A 19,815-nucleotide genomic window follows, 5' to 3' on the forward strand; every position below is an offset into this window, starting at 1 on the left:
GGAGAAGTAGCAGAAATCTACCAGAACGAAATAAGAAAAGGAGGAGTTGCCTCCAAAACTGCCAGACCTCGCTGTGTTTGCCCAGTGGGCACCTTGCCACCTGGCGTTTCTACTCGATGGTACCTTAGGAACTCAGCTCCAAGTGAGGAGACACACTTTGCTGAGAAAGCCCATCACCCCGACAGGAAACGGGCTACATCCACTGCAGAGCTGCAAACATCTGTTCTGCCTCTTTTTGTGCATGTGCTTTTAAGCTGATGGTGGGAGACAGCCTGCCAGAAACGTCTGAGTCTCCACCAAAGACATATTGCAGGTTAGAAGGCAGACGGCTGCCTTTGTCTCGAAAACCTGTTCATCAGAGTTTCCAAAAAGAACAGATATGAAAGGTTCAAATGAACCCTTCGGTTTCTCCATCTAACCAGGTCTGAAGCTCTGCCTCTCATTAATCTTTAATGAACAACAAAGAAAATGTGTCGCTGGCTAATTATTGTGTAGGATGGCAGATGCTGCACGAGGAAGCGTCCCCAGAGTCACATCATTTAAAGGGACACTGTCAAAAAGGAAGGCTTACTTCAGAATGGGTTCCCTGACCTGTAACATGATCTATTTCTTGTTAAATTAGAATTTGGCTTCTCTCTCTCTCTCTCTCTCTCTCTCTCTCTCTCTCTCCATTCTTACCATTGTCTCTATCAGGGGGATTTGAGCTCTAAGAACCTGGAGCAATTGGGTGACGGAAACCCAAGTTTGTTACCCACGCAGGGAATTCTCACCCCTGCTCCCAGAAGCTAGATGCAGGGACTTGCGTGCTGCTTTGGTTCCTATCCTGATGCCTACCTGGAATGTCTTTCCCTGGCCTCCACTTCCTTCAAATTCCTCTTTCCCCACTTACTTTGAATTTTCTCAGCACTTAAGCAGTCTCAACCCATGAATTACTCAATGTAACTTGCCTTCAGGCAGGAACTATGTTCCAGTCTCCACGTCCAGGATCTACCTCTTGCCTAGTGTAGACTATGTTGCCGAAGTCTTGGTCGAATTCAGTGAACTTGCCTCTATTTGACTTAAGCTTATTTGTTTCTCATTCTGGATGATCTCTTTAGTACTCACAACTGCAGATTCCTTGAGGGTAGGATTCTTGTCCTGCTCCTCCTGTGCCCTACTGCTAGAACACTTGCTATGGATTTATGTAAGAAGGATTTACGTATGGATTACGTATGGATTTATGTGCTCGATGGCCATGTTGTTTGTTTTTAAAGTCCATTTTTTATACCAACCCAGCAAGAGCTATAAAATGTCCTGTTGGAATAGATTGTTATATGCTCTCTCTATACGACGAAACTAGGCTCGTCTGAGTGGACTTCCTTTTATAGCCAATTTTATTTTTAGATTTAAAATGCAAAGATCTCAATGCTGTATTTTTAGGATTCTGTTTACTTGAGTGAAACTTCTTTTTTTAATTTTAAAATATTAATCCTAGTCAAATTCTAAACAAGCTGCTGAAGAAGTGGTTTGCACTATTTCCAAGAAGCCAACACAGGCTCACCCAAAGCAGGTCCTGGAAGACACCTTCTTCAAAAAAGTTGTGTGTTGCTGAGGGTAAAGGGGTGTGAAAGACACCGGTTCTCTTAATTTAAGCCCATGCGTTTGACAGTGTTTTCATTGATACTCTGGTATGCAGTTCTGCAGCAACCGAACACTTGACTCCAAAGAGGCATAGTGAGTGAGCCTTGTCCATCCGGAAGGGATCTCCAATAAAAACAGTAAAGGCTCTTGCCTTGACCTTTGGTTCTAGGATGCTTTTGCTGCATGCCTGAGATGGTTGGTAGAAGGAGAAGCTAACATTTGCTCAGCCCTCCCGCGTGTCTGCCAAGCTATGTGTTCATTATCTCATTTCATAGGAGGCCTGGTCTTCTGATGATTCCAAGCTTGGTAGGAGAGCTAACACCATAGGTAACAGACTCTAAATTCTGAACCAAGTCAGTTGAAACTGGCTGCAGGAAATGTTATGGCCCTGCACTCAGATTTAAAGCAACCCATTTCTTTGAGCCACAACCTATAGGATTTGGCAGCTTCTGGGGAAAGGAAAATGGGTAATCTGGAGTGGAGGGGATTCTAGTTGATCACAGTTTAGCCTGAAGCCATGGGGTGCCCCCGCATATGGTATGATACCACCATTGTCCTAGTATCCAAGAGCTGAAAGAGCTTTAGGGCTCATCTAGCTTTATTTTTGTTGACAAATTTTAAAGGAATAAACTTAAAATAAGTCCTGAGAGGAGAATGACCACATAGAGAGGAACATCGGAAAGCAAAATGATAGAAACCTGTTATATATTTTCAAAGCACTCTCCTAGTCATTCCACCATTTAACCCTTCCAGCAATCCTGTGAAGGAGGCATTAAAACCGAGGAACCGTGAATGGAGAGGTGGAGTGACTTCCAAAGCCCCCAAGTCAGTGAAGAAGCTAGGTCCTGAGCCTGGATCTTGGGATTCTCACTCCAGTGCTCCTCGCCAGTGCCATGCCCCCTCTCCAGGTCAGCTCCCTGGCCCTGACCCCTCCCCGGGCAACTGCTGCCTGCCTGGTCTGGCCCAGAGCAGTGACAAGGCAGGCAAGGGCCATCGACACCTCTGGCTTCCAGCAGCACTTGAGCTGGGGTTCACCGGGCAATGGCTCTGCCAGGTTTTCACTCAACACCGCTCTGCCAAGCCTGCCCTTGCTGCCATCACCGATCTCTTGCGAAGCAGGGGCTGTAAAACACGAGCAAACGCAAGCCTGCAGTTTCCTGCCAGCCCGTCCCTGGGAGCTGCCCCTGCTCCCAGAAACAATACCCTGGTTATCATTCATTATTTCTACTTCTTAGTATTAAAACCCTTTTAATATGGCATTGGAGACCATTGGGGGGTTTTAAATTTCATGTCAGACCAGGATTTATGGGCCAGTTCTGAAATTTTACCTCTGGGCTCAATAATTGCAATTCTCTCTTAATCGCTCTCTTAGACACCTCTGTTAAAAGACTGCAATTATTTCCACACAGTGGCCCCCGGGGTTTGGCCAATCTGAATACTCAACTTATGTCACCTCCCTTTAGGAGGCCTGCACGTGAGATGTTAGCCATGGCTCCTGGGTCAAGACACCAGGTCTTACAAGCGGTCCCACCAAAGAGCCTGGGGTTCATAGGAAAGACATCCCCCCACGCAGGAAGTGGAGGCTGGAAACCACATGGCCATCCAGCCCTGCCCTCCCAGTCCTTGGGAGGAAGCCACAGATGGATGCATTAGGATGTGAATGTTTGCCATGCTTGTGGGCCAAGCAGTAAAATCCTGAGAACAAAAAAATGCAGAGTGGGAGCCCTTCCGTGGAAAAGAGCGTAAAGCAATGTGATTAGGGGCATCACTGGAAGGACCAAGGAGGGGAGAGATCCTTCAGCTGAGCCCCAGAGAGCCCTGTGATGCTTTGGAGAAAGTGAAAGCGATGCTATCAGAAGGGATATGCAGTATTGGAAAGTGAACCCCACCCCACCCCACCCCCATCCCCACCCCCACCAAGGAGAGAATGAGGACACTGGAGCAGCAACATCCCGCCGGGGCAGCCAAGTCCCCAAGAGAGAAGAACCGGGGTAGCAGCAAGCTCTTACCTTATTCCAAAGACCCAGCAGGACAGGGTGTAGTGAGGGAGACTACAACAGGATGCTGGGGTGAGAGTAGCTAAAGATGTCATTTAGTGCTTTACTATCTGGTGACGGCAGTTTGTATGGGAGAAATGCGTAACTCTGTATCCAGAGTCATCCGTTGCTGAAAGGAGATTTACTTATGGACCAAAAACATCTGCTTCGGTTAGGAGATAGGGGCTGGTTGGGGGCAAGAGCTCAGGCTGAGAAAGGGGGAATTCACCAAAGAGATTTGACCTCATACACTGATATTCTGAATCCTGTCCTCCTGTAAAGGCACCCAAGAGGGAATGAGACACCCCCCCAACCTAAGCAAGGAGATGCCCTCAGGCCCTCTGTTTGCAACCCTTCCCAGGCAATATACGGCTCGTCTGTACTGGGAGGCATGTTAATTCAAGTTAAGTGACTTGATATTAAAAGATTCAAGGATATCTGATTTAATTCAATATGGGCTCCAGCCACAGGCCCACCCCCAGGCATACGCCCATCAACATATGGGCCAAGTCATGGGTGTGGACAAAAGGGCCCGTTACCTTCACTCAATTCAGTAGGACACTACCAGGATTAGGCACCAGATGCTGACCCCAAGGATCCTCGTGTCTATGCTCTTTTCCTAGCTAAAAAACTGGGTTCCCTTTCCTTCTTTTTCCCATACTTTGGTTTTCTCATCTGTAAAATGGGAAGTCATGTATTATCCCTGTACTATAAGAACTGACGTTTATTTTCACCCTGTGAAAATGCCAGAGAAGGAGAAAACTCCCAACTCAGATTTGTCTCAACCTCCACCCCCCTACCCCCCCGCCAATACAGATGCCTCCCATCCCCTGCCAGTGGATGGCTCTAGAAACAGGAGGACATCATCAATCAGGCTCCACATGTACCAGCACCAAGCAGACAGCATGGCGGCCAGTCTCCACACTATGAGACCCTTCCTGCTTCCAGTAATCTTCAGGGGATGGATAGGAAAGCACCAGCCTTGGAATCACAAGACCAGGCTCTACCACTTCTTAACTAGTCCTCTGAGCAAGCCTTGTAACTCTTCATTCCACTCCACCTGGCTGTGTGACTAAGAAGATAAGAGAGCCTGTGTGCTTGTTGCCCCAGGTGACAAGGAGAGGGTGTGTGCAGGGATATGAAGCCCCTCAGATGGGAGTCATTGAGCTCAAGCAGATGTCCCATGGCCATCCCAAGGAGCACTAGCGTCATGAACCTGAATATTCTGGAAGGAAAGTCTGTTTCCCACTGAGTCCATCTCAGGTTCAAAATCTGATACATGTGGTAAATGCTATGATCTGCCATCGTAGACCCTCAAGAAACTACCACATCTCAGCCTTCTCAGGATACTCCGTGGCTCTGAAACTATGGGATCTTTGAGTGCCTGAGGCCATCCTCCCCTAGTTCTTAAAGCAGCCCGATTGCATCCTGCCTCTGTGGGAAGTTGAGGCAACAGAGACAGTCATAGGCTTGGAATCTGACAGACCTGGGTTTGAATCTCAGCTCTGTTACTTACGAAGTCGAGAGAGAAATAGTTCACCTGCTGGGGTCTCAGTTTCTTCATGCATACAGTGGGGCAACAGCATCTTCCCCTCACAGCTTTGAAAAGGATCAGATGAAAGAGCTATGACGAATTCACAGTGTCTGGCACACATAGCATTAGTTCCCAAGGAGTGGTAGGCATTATGATACTTATAATCATCTAATAGCAGTATAACAATTATTACCATCATTGCCTGGATGACACCACTGGCAGTTTTCCAAAGCCAGAGATGCTAGCCGAACACCAATTCTGCCCACATCTTTCAGGATCTACCCACAGTAGTACGGGCCACACCCTTCCTGCTCTGTGAGCACGAAGAGCCAGAGGTGGGTGTCCACCACCTGCTTGGTGCAGAGGCCATCAGCCCCTTGAATCAGAGGATCATAGCTGTTTTGAATGATATCTCTGAACCTGTCTAGAGCTGTTGGCAGAGCCAACCAACGGAGCTCCCATGAGCCAGGAGCTCCTGAGCTAGACTTTGTTTCCCAGCCTTTGTCACAGTCCATTCCCACAATCCTCTGTCCTTTGAGGATGCCATACGGTGGAGAGAAAAAGAGGGCTTCTGCTGTCCCTGCTGGTTCCGTGAGAAACATGCCAAACAATGGGATAGACTCCAGTCTCCATGATCTATGAGTACAAGGCCTGAGCAAAGAGATGGGTTTTACAACCTCATCTCTAGGAGTCAGTTTTTATTGACTCTTTGGAGGTTTCTGCTTGGTTTCCTTTTAACAAAACTGCATTGCAGGCTTACCAGTGGCTACGGTGACATTTATAATACAGTGGAAATGCAGGCAGCTCTTTCTAAGACACTTTGCATATATCTCTTGGGAGGCAGGTAAAGGAAGATGGGCTATTCCTGTCTTGTAGGTGACTGTTCCCTAAGCTCTTATTGATTAAATATATCACTGAAGGGCTGAACCAGCCAAAAAATAGGAGCCTGCTCTTTCCAGAAAATTGCAGCTTCCAGTGTATAGGGTCAGGGACAGTGTCAAAAGATTCTGAGTGTCCCGAGCTTTCTGACTGTGAATATTCAAAGTCTGAGATGAATCAGGAGAGGGGAGAAAAAAGTTGGCACCAACCCCAGCCCAGAACTTTCTGGCTCCCCCATGTGCCTCTCTCTCTAGTGCAGGCTCAGCATGTCTTAAAAGTTCCAGGTCACAATTTTGAGCTGACCCTTTCGTGTTGGCAGTTTCAGCCCAGAAATCGACTCCCAGGTGGACACAGCATTGGCACAATCTCATGGCCTCTCAAGTTGTTCTGGCTGCTGGGTTCCAAAGAGTTCCCCCATGGCTGACATGGTAGAAGCCCAAAGTCCAAATTCCATTAGTTTCCTTGAGCATGGCTTAAAGGTATGAGCGTTACCCAGGCAATTCTAATGAGCCCATGGGTTATTAGCAAGTACTTCCAAGTATCATTCATACAGTGGATCTCCCTGAAGGCAAAGGTGATATTATTCACCTGGAAGACAGAAATAAGAGTATAGGAAAACTTCCTACGTCGTTTCTGGCCTCAAGGAAAAGGGAGCTTCTTTGTTAGAAATGAGTTGTTTTTTCAGTAGACTGGGTTGCCTGTCTACTGTATCATCACATAAAAAGATAACCATTCATATGTAGCTGGTGAACATATTTTTAAAGTTTGTTCCTTCACTTAGTTGGGATGGTTTTGAGCTATCCAACAATATTCATTTTCTACAGTGACCATAACAAAGGACCACAAATTGGAGGACTTAAACAACAGATCTTGATGGTTCACAGTGTGGAAGCTAGACGTTTGAGCTCAGGGTATCAGCAGCTCGGTTGTTTCTGAGGGCCATGAGGAAGAATCTGTTCCATGCCTCTCCTAGCTTCTGGTGGCTTGTGGCAATCTTTCAAGCTCCTTGGCTTGTAGACATGTCACCTGATCTCTGCCTTCCTCTTCTCATGGTGCTCTCCCTGTATGTTTCTGTCTCTATGTCCAACTTTTTCCTTATTACAAGGACACCGTCATATTGGATTAGAGCCCACCCTAATAATCTCATTTTAACTTGATCTCCTCTGTAAAGACTCTGTGTCCAAATAAGGTCACATTCTGAGACATTGGGCATTTGGATTTTAACATATCTTTTTCGGGGTGGGGGATGCAATTCAATACATAACACTACCCTTTCTGTCATCCCTTCTTGGACGAGAGTGGACCAGCCAATAATAACAGATGTCACATCCTTCAAGAAGCTCTTCTAAAAGCCTACTGGGCAAAGGTAGGTATGTGTCACCCTTGTTCCCCTATAACAGTCACCCAGTTCAACCTGGGAGTCAGATGAGTAAGGGATACCAAGTTGAGTCTTGACAGTGAAGAATAGCCCAGCAGAGAAAAGGCAGGAAAGATATTTGGGGTATAAGGGACACCCTGAGCACATGTACGGGGCAGGGAAGAACTATGGCCTGCTCTGAGAAGCACAGGCAAGTCCTGAGGGCATTGGGGAACATGGTCATGATTCAGTTTTAAAGAGATGATTCAGGACGCAAGGTATAGAATGGAACTCTCCTCTATCCATGGAGGGAGGTACATAGTTCAGACTTTCTCTGTCCTGTGAAAAGAAGGCACATAGTGATTTCCAAGATTCATGCCAGTCTTCCATCTTTTGACCTCACAACAACATCATCATCCATAATACTTGCCACCATACAGTATGGCCTCTGTAGCAGGGCCAAGCTCCCTGTGCACCAAGGAGCTTAGAACATGTTCTGTCAGTGCTTCCGGCAATTACTTCTGCATCTGTGGATGGCCGGATAGCCACCCAGCAAAGGGCTGGTACAGCATGTGGAATGGAGGAATCATCTCCCATGATTCCCATGACAAGTCCTGGCTATCCTGACCCCACCTGTCTGGGCCCCTCCAGCTTTTTCCAGCTAACCACTATCCCAGCCCCAGAATTTGCTTACAGGACTGCAGTTTATGGTCAACTCTTCCCCACCATGTGGAGTTTCCCCACAGGGTGGCTTGACTTGCTTGGCCAGAGATTTATGACTCAAATGGAGCCTCTGAGCTTGGGCATCAGTCAGCATTTTGCTTAGTGTAGAGGCTTGCCTTCGTATTGAGCCAATCGATACATCAGCACATTAAATGGTATTTAGGCTGGCTCTCTAGAGAAAGATGGACAACTGGCTATCATTTGAGCATGGGCAAGGAGGATTGCTTTCAGGCCTGGAAAATGATGGGTGTCCAGGTGGGGGCACAGGATAAATGCCCTAATCCTAGCCCCACTCAAGAATCAGAGCTCGAGCAAGAGGCAGACTGTGCCAAAGGAAGAATCCTACAGAAACAGTTACATTCCAGGTTTCAGTGTTGTCTTTATCCTTTCCCCAGGGGAGGATGTATTATAGGAAAACAAAAACAAAAGGACTACCTGCATTGAGTTGGCTTAGGAGAAAAAGAGGTGGTATTTGGAAAGAACAGATCGTGGCGAAAAGCTATTGGAAGGAGCAGAGTTGGAAACCAGATTCCAGATTCCTACTGTCTGCAGGTGGGTGCAGAAGGAGTTTGAAAGGCAAAATGATCACCTGGGGCTCTAACCTGAGAAAATCCTTGGCCCACCCTGCCAGAGAGATTGTCTGACGAGCCTATAGAATGGGGAGCCCCACTGGGATCCCCTCTGGCGCTCACTTCTGTAATTTTAAATGATTCCTGGAATGTTGCTACAACAAAACCCCCTCTTCTTCCCCATTCCTTGCCCAGAATCCAGCTGAGTCCCTTCCTGATGGGGAATGTTCAGCAGATGCTAGAGGAGGTGGTGGCTTGTGTGGGACCTAATCCCAAAATGCAGAGGAACTCAAAGAGGAATTTCAGGATCTCAGACTCTCTACTCTTGATTTGGGTTTTTCTCTCCCTTGGTTTTTTGCCTAGTAATCAATGGGACCTCCTTTAAAAGAAGAAAAAATACCAGTGAATCCTCCTATTTTTTTTTTTTTTTAATAGAACCGAGAGAAGCCCTCTAGACAACAAACTTGGGACCAATAGTTGCTTGTGAATCAAATGACATCCTTAAACATTTGTCTTTCCTTATGACTTCTAGATACCTGCTCAGTCACTAACCTCTTGATGTAGGGCCAAGGCCTTTGCTTCCAATATGGGCCTGTTGCCTGGAGTCCTGCTTTGTCTTGTCATAACGTGTTTATGACACCACAACACCACATCCATGATTTTCAGGTGCAGTTCCTCTAAAACGGAAATAATTTTAAAACACCTGGGAAATAACCTGAAAACCTCTCGATTTTAAAGATTTTTTTCCCCCGATCTTTTCTGTTGCCCCATATATACCAATTTAAACAGCAGTTATCTGTAGTGATTTATCACTATCCATCTTTACAAAGAAATTCAGATTTTTCTTGCTCGTGTTGTATCAGCTGAACGAGCACAGCTGGCATCAACAGGCTTGGGAACAAGCCTAACTGACTCTCCGTAGGCGTCTAACTCAGGCAATGGGAGTAGAAAGTGGAGGAGTCCTGAAAGGTTAGCAGGAACGTCCAGGAGGCACAGGGGGGTTCTGCTGAATGTGCAATGCAGAGATTGGGCTAACCCAGCAAGCAGGTTGGTCACATGGCTTCCAGTCAGGAACACTTCTTTGACCATTATTTTCCTAACAGCTGTGGCTATGACCAGTCTACACTCCTAATGATTCAGGAGCTAGCTCAGTAGAGGTAGACGCCATCTCCCCTTCCTGGCCTGTTATAGAGAATAAAGGAAAGCATCTCAACCAGGGACCATGTGGGTGCCTGCCTCCCACAAGCTTGCATATTCCAACCGGGATTAGAATGATCTGCGCGGGGGTGTGGGAGGTTGGGGATCCAGGTGGTGGGTATTATAGAGGGCATGGATTGCAAGGATCACTGGGTGTGGTGAAAAAACAATGAATACCGTTAGGCTGAAAAGAAATATTTTTAAAATATTTCTTTAATATTTAAATATTATTTTAAAAAAATAAATAAAAATAAATATTTAAAAAAATTTGAGAATTGCCAGGTACAACATAATTTCAGCCAAATACAAAAATTTTGCAAAACACTTACTTAAGTCACCTGATTATTTTAATTTAGGCTATTTCAGGAATTAATATACAGAAAAACATACTGTTGTAAGTAAAAAAAAAAAAGTGTGTATATAAAGGGTAAAATAATAATATATTTTTAATTGGAATAAATGGTGTAGCTCTGAGAATATTTGGACTAAACTCTGTAAGTGAGTAAAAAGTGTTCCCTGATTTCATGTAATTAGTTTTGTATTTCTTCTATGTATAACAGAAGAGGTCATAAACAGAGTAATTTCTATTTTGTTTTAGATGATTTGTCATAGAAGTATGAAAAGCATATCCAGGCTTCCTGCATCCTGTGTAGGCTACTCAGTTGACAGCCTAATTCCTGGCTACAACATACAAAGATAGTCAATTCCTGTCACAATAAAAATGTGTCTTGAGATCATTTAAAAAAAAAAAAAGAATGATCTGGGGTCTGAAGAGGGGAGGAATAAGGTAGTCTGGGGCAACATCTAAAAGAAGCCAAAATATTTCTTGGATGCATCCTTTGCTGCACACCGTTGTTCTTCAGGGACTAACCACCCTCAACCCACTAAAAAGCCCTTCTAATCATTTACGTTTAGCATAAATGTAAACCTGTGTGCCATGTAGTGGGAAGCGTGAGCGTTTTGAGATAAAGTGTCTCGGGTTCACATCACTTCTTACCATTTACTACATGAGCAAGTTGTGTAAGCCTCTCTGAGCCTCAATTTTCTTACTTATGAAATGGGGGACAATACTCTCTGTCTCATGCATTTATTGTGAATATTAAATGAGATAAAGTAAAACAGCTTTATTTATGGTCTCCCTTAAGTCCCTTCTGGAAAGACAAAGAACTTAAATAAACATGTGCACAGACCCACCAAGCTCTGGGCACATGCTCCCTGGAATATCTGCATTTGTACATTTTGCCTCTTCGCCTGCACAGGAGGGAATGAAAGAGGCCTCAAAAATCCTGGTATTCTGGGGTGGAAGTCTCACTCCAAATTTCCCAAATCCCACCACAGGGTCAGTTTCCTATCCCACTTTCTTCTAAGGTCTCTCCCTGAAAGGTCATCTGCCACCCTGGGTTTAGGAGAGAAGAGAAACATGAACACAAGGGGTGTCAGCTGAGTGCCCCCCATGTCTTAACTCGTGCCGTCTGCCCAGCACCTCTGGAAGGTTCTATTATTATCCCCACGTCTTAATGACAGAACACTGGCACCGACATGCTGGGTTAGGTACCTGGTCAAAGGTCACAGGCAAAAAGAGACAGAATAGAAATGATAAAACCGGAAATCTGGCTCCAGAGTTTGTGGTCTTAGTATGTTTCCTCGAAAGGAAGAAAAAGGGAAGGAGGGAGGAAAATTAGAAGACGCTCAAGGGAGGTCCGGATAAGGAGCCTATTCATTTTGTCTTTGCTCAAAAGCTTGATGGAGGAATTAGGAGAAACAAGCTTGGGAACATTTTCTTGGCCCCCAATCCAGGAAAGCCCGGCAAACTTCCAGACCCCTGTCACCTGTACAGCATGTCTGATGTAAACCAAAACCACTCTGCAGCTGCCAATGCTAAGTTCTCAACCAAGTCCTCCTGGGGCCCCAGTGAGTACCCCCTTTGCTCCAGCAGAGACATAAGCCACTCTTGGCCTCCAGGCAGCTCTTTGCCACCATGGGCCAGTGGGAGCCACATTCCAGAATCGACCTGAAACCTCATTTTGACCCAGACCTGATCCTCCCCAGGGCACATCCGTCTAACTCTGAGGAAGCTGTAAAGGGCAAGGGAATAAGAAAGCCAAGGGCGCCTGAATAAAAGACCCCATGCCCCATACCAAGTATTACTAGTATTATTACAGAAAATTAATAAGCAACAAAGGACTTCCACTAAAATTTACATTGATCTGGCATTTTTTCCCCTGCTGTCTCCCATAAAAAATGCTCTAAATGCAGGCTGATTTAATGGAAACGATAAAAAAATAGTGCTGAATGGTTTATATTTGCTGCAGAATTTAAGGTATATTTTAAGGAAAATTTGAAAGGTAATGTGTGTGTGTGTGTGTGTGTGTGTGTGTGTGTGTGTGTGTGTTTTTCTTTAGGATAAGATGAGGGAGAAAAGTGCAATTGGCTTTTTTTTTTTTTTTTTCCTGTACTGATCTAGACGAACTCCCACAGGCTCATTCTTGTTTCTCAAGAATCTTCACACCTTCACACGCACGCCTGGACACTCGTCAAGAGAGTCTTAGCAGAGAGACACACGAAGGAATGTCAGCAACAAGGCCTGAGCCTCGACAATGCTACACTCACTAATGATGATAGTTGTGACACTGAGCTCTACCAGATAGGGACACGCTGGTTGTTTAATTTATGTGGCTCCCATCATCCTCTGCTTAACCCAGGGGTTTGGCTGTCTTGGCAAGGGGCCTGGTCACCACGTGGATGAATTTGCTTTCATGACCACTGCAGAACATAAGATGACCACATCTTTTGGCTTCTGGCCCATGTCGTATTCACCAGGGCCAGCAGTGAGAACAAAGCCTCAGGAAGACCCACTTTCCAACCTCAAGAAGCTTAAAAGGGCAGTTTCAGATAGTGTACCTAAAGACTAATGGAGTCGTGCTAAACTGAGTTTAAACCTCAGCTGGGAGGACACCTGGGTGGCTCAGTCGGCTAGGCAGCCGACTCTTGGATTTGGCTTAGGTTGTGATCTCCTGGTTGGGAGATAGAGCCCTGCATAGGGCTCCCTCTTCAGTGGGGAGTCTGCTTCCCCTCTCCCTTTTCCTCTGTCCCTCCCTCCACTCATGAGCTCTCTCTCTCTCTTTCAAGTAAATATATAAACCTTTACAACTCAGCTCGAAGCAGAGTATGCTAGAGGCCTCCAATAATAGTAACTGCTGTTGCTGCTCTCATTGATATACACAGTGACTTGGCGTAAGGTTGACCTGCCTTGTAGAGGACATTCCCACACCAGACAGGACCTCTTCCAGTGGAGCACCCAGATCCCTCCATGTCTCAATTACTTTAATTCTCTGAGTCCCTTCTTGGGTTCTTGGGTACTTGAGTAAGAGCTAATTTGACAGCTGCTTCCCATGGTCCTGCCCCTTTAAAGAAGGAAATGGGGAGCCAAGAGCTATGGGATGAAGCAACCTGCAAACAGCCCTCAACCTCCAAACTTTCCCAGTCCTTAGATTCCTCCTTACAGGGAAGGCATCATTATTAGCTGAATGGACGATAGCTAATGAATAATGAATTGGCAGGAACTTTCAGATGAACTCAGCTCCACTAAAACACAACTTTTATCCAAGAATGTCATAATCTTGTCTGATTTAACAGAAATGTGTTCATGTATTTGTTCTCTTGTTCAACAAATATGGCATCTAGAGACACAATGATGAATGACCTACTACTCTTAACTTTATGGAGGAGTGTGAAAGACCTAGGGGATCTCCTTCCTATATAGACCAATGGAAACCATTGACTCCAGGCAGCCTAGACCTCCTGTTCTCAGAACACACAGTCTATATGGCCTCTTCTCATGTGCTCATACCAACCTCTCTTTCTGCATTGCCCTTTTCCCAATTCCTGCCCTCCATAACCCATCCTCAAGTTACACCTCTCCTGATCACCCAACCTGGGACATCACTTTGCCCTCTAAGCTTTAAATGTACATAATGCCTATGCCACTCACTCAGTTTTCTATACTGCCATTCATTATAAATGTTGGTATTTACTTACTCTTTCTCACTAGTCTGTGAGTTCCAAGAGTGCCAAGCTAAATCCTAAACCCTTAGGATCCCCAGAGCATTTAATACTTTTTTTAGTGTGCAACAAAACTCCAAAAAATACCTGAGAAATGGAATTCAATCCAACAAGTTCTAACCAACATCTAGACACAAGGCATCTTTCCACATGCCCCAAGAAGACAGAAAAGTAAATAAGAGGCTTTTACTGTAAAGTGAGATCAGTCCCCCTGGAGAGCTGTGCACAGAATGTTGACCTCCTGCTGTAGTCACTAATATGTTTTGTTGTATGGGTATTTCAACACAGTTTCTTTGGGCTGTGCTTAACACATGAAGATCTGTTTTAAAATGAAGACTTCTTTTCTGGCTTAAATAAATAGGGTGTCTGCTATTAATAAATTACGAATGCTTTTCTCCCTTTCTTTTTCCTACGTTCCTTTCCCTCTTGAGTCTTGTAAATGAGTGGAGATGCTGATAGTTTCATGGACCAGTGCCATTCCATAAAGAAAGCTGTGGTCTTCTGTAAAAATAGCTTCCGCTATTGAGATTCCCAAAAGGATGTTCCTTTGCATACCTCCTTCTGACAAATCCTCACAACAGTCCAGTGAGCTAGACATTATGATTTCCATCTTAAAACTAAGGAAACTGGGGGCGCCTGGGTGGCTCAGTGGGTTGGGCCCCTGCCTTCGGCTTGGGTCATGATCTCAGGGTCCTGTGATTGAGCCCCGCATCAGGCTCTCTGCTCGGCAGAGAGCCCACTTCCCCCTCTCTCTCTGCCTGCCTCTCTGCCACTTGTGATTTCTCTCTGTGTGTCAAATAAATAAACAAAACCTTTTAAAAAAAAAAAAACTGAGGAAACTGAAGATCAGAGAAGTTAAATTATTTGCCAAAGTTCCCTTAGCTAAGTTGGTAGTGGAGCTGAGAACTGACTCCAGGCCTCAGGACATTCCAACAACTAAAACCATCTCAGAAAGGCATCCCATTGAATAGCAAGTAGGGTTCCAAGGCTTGATTTGGGAGCCAACCCCATGTCAATATCACACCCTTTAGAATAGCACACAGCAGCAAAGTAACACACATTCCTCTCTCTTATCAACTGCTCTGTATAGTCCTCAGGGGCTATCAAAAATTTCCCCTTCCCCCTGGACTTTAAATAACTCTGTGCCTCCGTCCTCTGTGAGTCACGGATGCTGACCCTTCAGTCTCATCAGCAACTTGCTTCACATCAGATGTGCTGATGATTTCCTTTAAACATGTACAAACTCACCTGGTATGGAGTGGGCAGAGACCTGACGATGCCCCTGACCATGTCAGAGCTTCTTAGGATTTTCTGGTTTGTGTGTGCATTTTCTGATGATGTATTTTACTATGTGGCCTGCCTGTGTATCCTTAAAACCCAAACTGGTGATTCTTCTAATAATGCAAAGTAGACATCTCCCTTTTTGTTTTCAGGATTCCAGTGATATGGAGTGGTGACTGAATATACAGACTGAACCATAGGTTGCCTTGTCTCTTGTCCTTGTAATCTGGGCGCAATAATATACTTGACTTTGACCTTTGGTATTCAGGTCACCAAAGGTGTGACCTTGGGCAAGTTGCTCCATTTCTCTGAAGGGCTGGAACTTCATCTCTTTATAGGTGTAAATCTGTAATTCTTTGACTAATCATTTCTTCCACCTTCTGTAGAACATTATTTGTGCATTACAGCTTTCAGGGCTTTCAGAAAGTGTTTCGTCACTAGGCCTCCTACAAATTGCTAGAGAAGTATAAGCACCAGATCAGTAAGGGACCCTGGAGAACTTGTGATTCAATCCTTGCATTTTGTTAACAAAGAAACTAAAACCCAAGGAGGTACAGGAACTTACCCTAACCTGTGCAGATACAAAACCAGAACCCAGGACTCAGCTCCCAACTGAGTGGCCTTTCTATCTATTATTTTTAGTCTCCAGGTCAAAAATGGACCTTGATATTCACAAAACAAACAGCCCTCCTAACTTTTTTTTTCCATGAATTCTAATTTATTCAGTATGAGGTAACCACTCAGCAAAAATGTGTGGTCTAGTTTGTTTGGTTTTTTGTTTGTTTGTTTGTTTGTTTTTCCCCTTGGCAAATTCACACAAATTTGGAGACACTTTCTCTGGTTGAGAATACATGGATCAGAAAACATGCAGAATTTCAGACATTCAGAGTAAAGGGCCTTGTTCAAAGTCATCAGATACTTGAGGGGCAGAGCCAAAACTGGAAGTGGAGAACCCTAGAGAGACAACTGGAAGATAATGGATGGTGACAGGCTGACCATTCAGTCTTTCTGGCTTCCCAGAATCCAGATGGACCCCCCACACTGTCACATTGATCGATTGGCGCACCAGGGCTAAGACAGCCACAAATCCCCAACCCATGGACACAGCTGCCCGTTGGTCTCTAGGAGGATCTAGGTCAGAACATAACCCATCCTCCCGCAAACACAAGTAGAGTTGCCGCAGCCAAAGAGGGAAACAGAACCCGGATACAGGAGTTTCATGAGTGCTGGGATATGAGCAAAGAAAATGGAGTCAGAAAGAAAAGAGACTTGCCTTTGCTTTTCCTGGGGTTACTGCTGTCTCTTAAACAAAGCTGACCCTAGGTACAAGCTTGCCCTTTTCTTGTCCCAACTTCCCTGGTCATAAAATACATGTTTGGCAACTGCTTTGAAAGTTATTAAAGCTGCAGCCGTAAACTATGGGAGGCCAGAGAATTTCAGACAAAAGTTATTGCATCAGTAACTCAGAAACTAATTCCTAAAACTCTTGACACATTTATCCAGAGGGCTAGTGCCAATATAGAAATGGAAATCATTGTCAAGGGCCACAGTGTACCTGGAATTAAAATCCATCATTCCTTGCAGCAGAGAGCTACAATTTTGGCAGACTGTGAATAGTCAGGCGTTTCTCTACCATCTTTCCTCAAAAATAGGGTTCATTATTTTTTCAGAAGGACAAGAAAAATTCTGCTCTCTTTGTTTTCTTAAGAACCCCACGTTTACATTTTCTTTTCATGTATTTATTTCTTTGACAGCTCCACATTTAAACGAAAGGCCTCCTTTTGCTTATTCAAGTGCTCCGGTTTTATTTTGGATAGAAATCCTGCTGGGTACTGTAACAGGGAACAAACTTTACAACAGCAATAATCCCTTCTACAGCGTCTATTGTGGGGAAACTTAATACACTTGTATGAAATGGCTGAGGCATTGGCTCCGGTGATCTGAATTAACTACAGAAGAGCATAGTTAGAGAACAAAACTACCTCCTTCGCTCAGCAGATTCCCACTGTGTGCCCCGCAACGTGGCAGGACTGGAGACTCCAAACAGGGGCGCCCCACGGAAAGACCACGGACTGCCTTAGGCAATGCCTTCATCACCTAAAGGCAGCAGAGATGGGAAAGATGAGATGAGATCCAGTGTTAACAAGCAGATGGAGAAACAGGCTCTCTGAGGCACTGCTGGAGGACTGACAATATGCTCAGACTTTCCAGTGTGCATGCACTTGAACTTGGGCTCTATGAATTTGTCCTAAGGCAGTATTTACAGAAGTGCACAAGGCTAGCCTCAGTGCGATCGCAAAGAGGAAAACTCAGAAGCAGTACACAAATCATTAAAATTGCAATCATTGAACTCATCACATGGTCTGTTTTTCTCATCTCCTGACATACCACTGAACGGCAAAGTCCAGTCACGTTGAGCACACGGGAGACGGTCTCATTTGCATAAAAGTGTAAATAAAAGGCTACACTGGGGTGTTGACTATGGTTATCTCTAGATAATGACCTTCCGGGTGACTTTTAGTTTCCTTTGCCAACTTTGCTGAATGGTTGGATCTTTAATATTTTTTTATGTTGAGCATCACTTTATACCTTGCAGGGAATGGGTGCTTTAAATGTTTGTTTGTTTGTTTGTTTGTTTTAACAGAAAGTGAATCTTCCCTAAATTCCTTTGCACTTGTACTGGTCAGCCTACCGCAGACCTTACATCGTGGTAGGATACTATGAAACATTGTGAGGGGGTTATGGGTGTATACATATATCAGACCTCATCAAATCATACCCTTTAATTCACCAAACTATGCATTTTTAGGACATGCAATTGATCGTATGTCAATCATACCTCAATAAAACTGTTTTTTAAAGGAAAAAAAATATGAAGTAGTCCAGGTTATTTCCATTCACCACACAAAATGTCGACATAACTATATAGGTTTTAAAAAACCTGAATCAATGGCGGAAAGTAAATTTGATGTTTCAATCAGTGACAGGAGGTTATTCTAAGAGGTTAATAGCATGAGTGAGGTGTAAAAAATGTTCATTCAGCTTATTCTTTGCTCTCCAGCAGTGTCTGTATCCTTGATCATAGATGGCTGTGGAGCTCACCGTTCGACCTTCTTCTATCTTCTTCTGTTTGCACCTTTTTGCAGAGTTCATACCAATCTTAGGTACCTTTTACCCCCAAAATACATGCTTCGGTGCACTCTAATTTTTCTAAAGTAAATAAATAGCCCTTGCTCCCTTCTCGTAAGTGACCACAGAGCAAACTCAAGGGTTATGAGACTTTGGGATCAGAATAAATTCTGAAAGCCAAAATTCTTTCCAAAGATAATAACAAGTACACTGATACATGTTTTTGAAGAGTATCCCTTCACTCTGCCAGCAGATATATTTTTTTCTTTTTAAGATTTTATTTATTTATTTGAGAGAGAGAGTGTGTGAGAGAGAGAGCAGGAGAGAGCATGAGAGGGGAAAATGCTAGAGGGAGAAGCAGACTCCCTGCAGAGCTGGGAGCCAAATGCATGTCTCAATCCTGGAACTCCAGACCGTGACCTGAGCCGAAGGCAGCCACTTAACCAACTGAGTCACCCTGGTGCCCTGCAGATTCTTAAGTACATATATTCTCTTCCTGTCAGATTAACTACTAAAGCAGTCTGAAGGTCTGCAGTTGCCTAAAAGAATATCGAAAGAAACACCAGTGGCTACAGTGGGTTTGAGGAGCGGGTCTCTGGGTTAGCTGGACAAAAAGGAAACATTTGTGTTGCTGTCAGAGTTGTCTTTCTCAGAACCTCTTAGGGTTGCATCTGGTGGTGTCCACAAAGAGTGGACCCAGAAATCACTACAGAATCTCTGCGCAAATTAGGTCTGCCTCTCATCACTGTTTCTCTCTGCTCTTCCCCTCTGCTTCCCAATGTGACCAGATGGACGGTGCTTCAGGGGAGAATTGGACGCCCAGAGAATCCCTTCCGAGTGGCCCTGGAATACATCTCGAGTGGAAACCGAAGCTTGTCTGCGGTGGACTTCTTTGCCCTGAAGAACTGCAGTGAAGGTATCTGAATCTGGCTTTCTCCTCCCCTCCTTGAGAGCTTGCTGTCTTTTAAGTATGTCCATAACCTGCCAGCACAATTAGCTGGGTATATGCTTGCTGATCTAGTAAAGTCTACAGGGCCATGGGGCTGGTTCTATGCATAGCCAAGTGCTCCACAGCCCAGCTGATCAACTTTCAAAGATTAAGTATAACATTATTTATACCTACTTACCTTAAAACATCATCAAACAGGATATAGTCTTTGTTAGAGAACGTATCATCGTACCTTCTCTGGCTGCCAGATGCTTTCAGCTATGTTGTTTTGGTTTGGTTTGGTTTGGGTTGGGTTGGGTTGGGTTGAGTTGGATTGTTTTTTTATTGTGAAAACTTCAAATGTATGCAAATAAATAGAACAGTGCAGGGCCCCACATATACCCTCAACCCAGTTTCAAAGATTACCAACATTCTACCATTTTTCTTTCACTTGTATTTCTACCCACTCCTTTCCCCACCACTTGACGGTGATCATTTTA

At 44.7% G+C, this 19,815-nt stretch overlaps 1 protein-coding gene across 1 annotated transcript in view; it reads left to right on the top strand.

Moving 5' to 3' along the window:
• Positions 1 to 19,815, top strand: part of ALK (ALK receptor tyrosine kinase) — a 681,217-nt gene that overhangs the window by 481,605 nt on the left and 179,797 nt on the right. Inside the window, exon 5 of the mRNA XM_059188719.1 lies at positions 19,176 to 19,303. Within this exon, the coding sequence (XP_059044702.1) occupies positions 19,176 to 19,303 (128 nt within the window). The remainder of the gene's footprint in view (positions 1 to 19,175; positions 19,304 to 19,815) is intronic.

The sequence above is a fragment of the Mustela lutreola genome, chromosome 9 (assembly GCF_030435805.1).
Source record: "Mustela lutreola isolate mMusLut2 chromosome 9, mMusLut2.pri, whole genome shotgun sequence".
Lineage (NCBI taxonomy): Eukaryota > Metazoa > Chordata > Mammalia > Carnivora > Mustelidae > Mustela > Mustela lutreola.